The following is a 7,591-nucleotide window of genomic DNA, read 5'->3' as shown; positions in this document are numbered from 1 at the left end:
CTCTGGACTTTACCTTAACTTTAACCTGCAGAGGACTATATATCAGCATGATTCTACATATGTCAGCTCACAATCCTCAGAATGGCATGTGGGGTTAGCAGACTTGCAGTGCAGTACTGGTCACCGGAAGTGAAGGGTCTATAAATAGCATGGGAAATCCCAGTGTTTTCACAAGATAGGGGTATATTTAAAAATCATTATGGAGATTAGGTTTCACATCACAAGAAGCAAAATGCACCTATAAAATGTACAGAAATGTTTTTCCTTTCAGAAACTGTTTAAATTTTTTAAATAAGATGAGAACTTTTTTCACAGCACTATGAGGAACAGGGGTAATTTCTGCGTAGGACTATTTTTGCGTACGTTCCAAATGCTCATTGGTTGAATTGGTGGTCTGTAACCTTAAGCTTACAATTTGGTTACATACATATTTTTGATGACTTTGAGGTCTTCCTTGACTCAGTGCCTCAGCACTTTCATTACTTTTACTTTTAAATGTTTCTGATTAAATGAAAAAAAATGAGAGTTTCAATAGATATAGTGAAAATTCGAAGTTAAAGTCAGAGTCAAAACTAGGAATTCTGTCCTTGCAGTAGATCCTTAATTTCAACATCGTGTTTTCATCAATTTAAAAGTACGGTTGTGAAGTCTGAATACAAACTCAGACCAAATACGTAGGCAGATACGAATGTATTTATAAACAAATAAACTGTGTACAAGAAGTATCCAAACACAATTTATAGAATTATATATTCGAAGCCAAATCAAACAACGAACAGTTTTACTCAGTGCATTTATTTCAAGGAATGATGCCTCAGTGTTTTCGGGCTTTTGAATTCTGTAATAGTGCATACTTCGACAAATTTTGGAGATCTTTGCGTGGAAAAAACCGATAATTATTTACTCTTTCTTAAGCGCACTGAGTGCTTCTAAACGTAACAATTAAGTAAATGTACTGAAAATTTAAAAGATCATGAAATATTCATCATTTGTAAAGAGTTGAAAAAGTTTAAAACTTTCACAATATAAATGATCATTTGAATTGACATTTCACACTTTTACAACCCATACGTTATGCCAGAGCTTGCCGTAACTGTGTAGACTTTTTTGTATCTTTGCTACAAGATTGAAATCATCACTACAAAAGTTTTATGGTCGTCATCATGAACTCGTGGATCGTTACGGTCTATCCATCTGCGTCATGAAAACTGATTTGTTCAACGTGTCATAGTTTTCATTGCCTCTATCGTTTACCCCGGACTTGACTCTTTATGAGCAACTCGGCGGATGTTTCCAGAAAAGCAGAAGACACTTACCCTACCGATGCACCTGGTCCATGCTCCCAGTTTTTATTTGAGTCCGAGTTGCTCATTTGCTTTTGTTACTTTGTATGTACGATTTTAATTACTTTATGTTCTTTGTTGTGTATGTCTGTTTTCCATGTCTGGTCTTTGTCCCTGGATTACATTCTTTTGATTACCGCTATAAATTTGATTCCCTTGATTACTCTTTCAACGTATCATATTTTTCCTTTCCGTTTTCGTCTACCCTGGACTTGTCGTGTCACGAGCAACTCAAAAGGTGTTTCTAGAAAAGCAGAGGACGCTTACCCTAGCGGTGCACCTGGTCCATGCTCCCAGTTTTTAGTGGAGTCCGAGTTGCTCATTTACTTTTGTTACTTTGTATGATTTTAATCCTTGTTATTTTATGGTCTTTGTTGTTTGTGTCTGTTGTTCATCTTTGGTCTTTGTCCCTGGATTACATTCTTTTGATTTCCGCTAGAATCTTGATTCCCTTGATTACTCTATGTTTTTACGTAAGTTGAATTGAAAAGATATTCGGCAAAAACCAAAAAACTACAATGGAATTTCGTGTAGTTTCGCTAAGTTAACGCTGCAATTAACTTGGTTATATGCCGTTGTTAACGGTTTGAAAACTCATTTATTTATATAAATAAATTGAATTAATAAGTATCGTGTTTATAAACATTTATTTACATGAAATTAAATCTTGATCCAGAACACTTGCATGTTTGGTAATGTGCAAACTTCGATAACAAAATTTACCAACATAATTGAGACCATGATTAAAAAAGTTAACAATTCATTTATTTATTGATATTAATAAATGCATGAATATTTAGTAACACGTTAATGAATCGTTCAACTTACTGATATCAATAATTAATTATCTTGTGAAAAACATTTAGTACGTGTTGATAATTCATTTATTGATATCAATATTTATTTAATAACATGTTAATAAATATAACATTTTTACATATACCAATAATGACAATAAATATCAATAATTAATCCTTAATATCAATAATTAATTTATTCATATCGACTTATTGATATCAATAAATATAAAATAAATATTACAATGGGTTAAAAATAGCAATGGAGATGTTTTCCACTTGTAAGGTTTAAGTAAATATTATCTTGTACTTGTCATTATGAGTAATGTACATCAACTAGTTAGAAAATAAAACATGTTTACAAATACTTGGAAAGAATCAACCGGACATGACATTTGCAACATATTTAAGACAATTCCTCGGAACATATAAACACATGCTGTATCAATGTTCCATTATGATCTATAGAAATAACCCTCAGTCAAAGTTCCAATATGACCAATCATGAAGTGTCGGAAGAAATGCTATCATAGCAAGGTAAGTTATATAAATCCCACATCGTACTAGACCTTACGACCATTTGTCTTGTTTACAGTAAAATAACCCAGGCAATACTCTTCTTAAACATGATATAAACGTTTTATTCACATGATTGACGAGCCTTTTATCAAAAATGAAACGCGTCTTACCTCATTGACGCACTTTACTGAATGATCCTGTCACCCGTCGAAACACTGTAGGGCTGTTGTGCGTCCGTGCGTCCGTCCGGCATACCATGCCAGTGATTTTATCCCTACATTTCTTAGATGGCTTAGAAAAAAAATATACCGATAGTTGCTATCATGAATCTTTTAGAAAATGTGTCCGTCTAATATTACGAGATTTATTTCCCTTTGAAATTGTAATTTTCTTCAAAATGTGTTTGTAAGTTCTCTCGTGCCTTTATTACTCAATCGTCTTAATGTATTTAGACCAATAACCGCTTCCGAGGTCACAAAACACGTCTTTTGTTCTAATCGAGAATGATGATGTACGTACACAAAATTGTCAGATAAATAACAGATACAGAATTCAATCCATTTATTACATATGAAAAAAATAAGCTATTTCTATGAAATATGTGATAATCGGTTTTATTTGAAAAAAAAAGAGTACCCACCGGGGGTCACCTTTTTCGTGTTCATATACTAGTCGGGCTGTATATTAATAGGAGCAAGCCCTAGTGACTGAAAAAGACGGTACTATCGACCCAAAATATGTATGCCTAGTTATGATTCCTACATCAAAAAACATTTGTGCAGAATTAGAATCCTAAAACCAGCAATTTAAACATGTATGATAATGATAGAAGTGTCTAGACATCAATTGTTATTTACCTTACCAGTAATTGCACCACGGTAAAGTGCAGAATTTATGTGACATCCTTCACTATTTATATATGGACTTGCCCCTACTATCAAATATACAACCCAACTAGTATATAAACACAAAACGAAAGCAAACAAAAAGAAAAAGACAAATCATCGGTCTATTTTTTACGGTGAATAAAGAAAGACAACTCTAGTTTACAAATTAAAGAAATGTGTTAATTAAAAGAAAATTAGATTTTTGTGTATTCAAAACGAGGCAAATTTAGAGTTACAAAATAAATATAATACTTTAAAGGCACTAAATAAACGATAAAAATGTGAAATAAAAGTTTGTAAAGATCTGGAAGGGTTTCTCGTTTAAATTGTTTACTGCATCCACCGTTAGACTAAATATGCAACTAACTCGATTCGTCTTTTTGACAGTCTACAATAGCAACTAATGTTTGGAATCCTAGCTGTTGGGGACATCTAGCAGTTTTTATATCTTTCCCCTTTAGCTCCCCATTTACAATGTATTCTTTTGCCATTTTCGTTTGACACCATTCTATAAGTGTATCAAGGTGTGGAGTTTTAACGTCTACCACCTCAGCCAATGACTTAAGAACAACGATACCGAAGGGTAAATCCTCTAATAAACTATCACATGTGAAATCCGGAACTAGTCCCCCGTCCATGGTTTTCATGTGGTGTCTGAATCCTTGGTATATTTTATTTGTAGATATTACAGTCATCAGATTTCTGCAATTTTCAACATCCCTCGAGCAGAATTCTTTATACCAGTCCAATATATTCACCACACCTGATAAATCTAACTTCTTTGTACTTTTCTTCATTATCGCGCCTGCAATATTGACGCACTCGTCGCTACAATGTGAAATCATTTCAGCAGTTTCCTTAGTAATTCCTTCATAGAAGAGAGGAGCCTCATTGACTGGTTTACCATTCCAACGACTCCATTCTCCATAGATAATAGCCGGACGGACATACGATTGTGCCATTAGAGTAGACTCGAGACAATTCTTTGCTTGTCGGAAGAGAGGTTCGGCACCATGGATCATTTGGAGAGTCATTAGAGGAGGTCTTTTACATATGCCGCGTCCTCTAATCATAGATCCTAACAAAGAGCTTCTAAAGTTTAGAATTTCAACTTTTTTACCAAACTCTACAATTTTGCTATTCCATGGCAGATCGTTAAAATTCATTAGGGAACAAGGAATAGACTTTTCACCCAAAATATCTCTACACTGATACTCGAAGCCTGGACCACCAGGCAGACCCACAATCAAAGCATTTTTACCAATGTATGATTTAATTTCTTTCATGTAATCTGCATGAAAAGTGGGCGGAACAGCTATCAAAATGAAGTCACTTCCAGATACTACATCAGACGGGTCTTTACTTATTACCGAAGGGTTAGCTTTAATTTCTCTTTTGTTCCCATTTCTTTCATTCATGACTACAACAAAATCATTTCTCCTTAATTCCCTTTTCCACGTCTTAGCATCTTCATCATGTAAAGCCAGAACTTTGACCTCCACATCCGGCTGTGATGATGCAAGTCCAACTAAGCAATGAGCACCCTCTCCACTGCCACACACACAAATCTTTAAAGAAGGCATTGGAGGTCCACTTGTGTGTTGTTTTTTTTTTGGTTTTCTATTCCTACAAGATATGATAATACGAAATATACTCCAAGCTTCGACTTTATACGTGTTTAATATGTTCCTATTGATAGAGAAGTATTACAAAGACCTGTAGATAGGCACAGACCATTTTTTTCTTGAGGTTGTTGAAGGGGGCATGCCTGACATTTTTTGTTGAGTGAGGCCAAGGAAAAAAATGTGCTTCCTTTTACACCGTAAAAAGTGGGTAGGTGGGGATTTTTTTTTTCAGCAGCTACCTGAAGTAAAACATTATTTGAGGATCGACATCGTAAAGAAATCGGGGTAATATTGAATCATGTGTTTAATGTCCACTGTTGGGTGAAAACATTTTCGCTTATATTTGATTTTTTTTTGTAAATCCCAGCCCCCCTTTCGATAATAAAATAGTTGGCGCTTTATACTTTATTAAAGGAAACAAAGCCTAGAAAGGTAACTCACTTAAAGCTTTCAATGGATGATAATATCGAGTTTCTACTAAATTTTACAAATTCATAGCTCGGTATGTTAGATACGCCATCAATACATTAGAAGTCCATTATACTAATACAATGTGTACACACTTCTTTCAAAGATGCAGACGTATGCACTTATGAGTCTCAAGCTGAAAAGGCGCCAAATTATTGTATATACATGTATTACACAACAATAAAATGTTTTGACAGTTCTGTCATATGGTTTTGTTGATAGGAAGCTTAGAAGTGATAAGATATTTGGCAGACAGCTATCATGCCGATTGATTCAGAATAATTATTCTATAGTTTTAGATTGCTTCATGATTAAAACGCATGCAATATGACTTTTACAATGGGTTACATTAAAAAAAAAATTAACAATAATACCATACATTCACAAACTCTATATCTCTCATTTTCATACTCTTGGACATGAGTATTTCAGTCAAAAAGGGAACAAATAACTAGAGAGGCACACCATACAAATGCACCTGATTTATGCTCCTTTTCTGTGGTGTTGCTTCTTTTGATTGACAGCTGCCTTTCTTGTTTTGTTTATTTTGTTTTTTTTTTATTATTTCATTTGTGTGTGGGGAGGGTGGCGAGGGGGGTTCCCGTCTTTTTTCCTAACGTCCAGTTTGAATTTTACTCGAACAATTTTTCTCTTGTTTGCATTTAACAGATTCATACAACATAACCTTGTAATGTCTGTCTACTGTTTTTTTTCACTCTTTATGTGAATATTAACGCTTAGAACGTTTTAAACTATTTTGTCAACCCATAAGATTGTAACCGCTGTAAATATATTTTAGATTAGTTATAAGAACTGTTCTTACCTGTTTAATTCACTTATATTGAGATAAAAGAATGCAATCCAATATTATCTGCAAATATCTACAAAGCTGTTGTCAATGCAGAAATATAGACGTCAGTGTGATGCTAATTGAACAGCAACAAGAAAATGAACATAAATTATCAAAACGAATCAGCAGTCACGAATTAAAACAGCTGGATTTAATTTTCTTCTACCTATCTTTTTCTCTCGCACTTGCCGTCCTCATATTATCCTGTTTGATACATTTTGACAATATAATAATGTGATTGACAACTTATTCAATTATTGTTGATATATAAGTATTTCAACACAAACAGCCTTCTTTGATATTTTCATTATTATTTTTTTCAATCATCAAAACATAATGATGCCCTGTTCACACGTATTTGCGTTTTCTGATACTTTGAACTTTTGGGTAGCTTAAGATTTCACACAAAAATGTTAAAAAAACCGCTAAATGGAAACTTTTGAAAACCGCATATTGCATTCACATGAAGTAAATGAGTAATCGTTGTACAGGATCTACGTTCAACTACCATACATCAGTGACGTACAGTTTTGTTCAAGTTGCTTTAGTGGTTCAAGAGTAGTTGACCATTAACCTTTCAGGTGGACTTGGTTTTCTTTTTTGACTCGGAATTGTTTTGGGTTATTTTTTTGCGCGCAGCGCGCAAAAATATGTACTTTTCTAACGTTATTATTATTATTTTTTTTCATTCACATTACCTATTTTTTAACCCTGCCTTACCATATTATCTTTTCTCCAAAGTTAGGATCGAAATATTTTTAACAACCAAAGAAAAAACCCATTAAAATACACTTGCAATAAACAATCTAATTGCTCCAGATTTGCGTTGGGTCAATGACGTACTTTTGCAGCGATCGTTTTATTCAAGATTAGAGTTCTCTACCTATAAGCACTGGTATTATTAGCTGGTTATCCTGTTTTCACTCCATGGCTAGCGGGCAGCAAGAGAGAAACCTTGATTTTTATGTTATCAAGAATTCCGTTTATGTGCACGCTATAGGGAGTCTTCTATTTCTGGCTTGAGGGTGTCAACGTTTTTTCATTGAACCTCATACAACGTCAAGACGCAGAAGAGGCATTAAAGCCCTGTTCCTTGATATCG

The 7,591-nt window shown here is 34.1% G+C and overlaps 1 protein-coding gene across 1 annotated transcript; it reads right to left on the bottom strand.

Moving 5' to 3' along the window:
- Positions 1 to 3,205: 3,205 nt before the first annotated feature.
- Positions 3,206 to 6,593, bottom strand: LOC148628904 (octopine dehydrogenase-like). The gene is made up of 2 exons (XM_088540485.1): positions 6,463 to 6,593; positions 3,206 to 5,172 (listed from the first exon to the last, which is right to left on the bottom strand). The coding sequence occupies exon 2, from the start codon at positions 5,127 to 5,129 to the stop codon at positions 3,909 to 3,911; it is 1,221 nt and encodes a 406-aa protein (XP_088396611.1). The 5' UTR covers positions 5,130 to 5,172; positions 6,463 to 6,593; the 3' UTR covers positions 3,206 to 3,908.
- Between the last annotated feature and the right edge of the window lie 998 nt (positions 6,594 to 7,591).

Source organism: Perna viridis, chromosome 1 (genome assembly GCF_037379345.1).
Source record: "Perna viridis isolate PV_CMFRI_1.1 ecotype Kerala chromosome 1, ASM3737934v1, whole genome shotgun sequence".
Lineage (NCBI taxonomy): Eukaryota > Metazoa > Mollusca > Bivalvia > Mytilida > Mytilidae > Perna > Perna viridis.
Note: the sequence above shows the minus strand (reverse complement) of the source record. Positions and strands in the feature narration are given on the sequence as shown.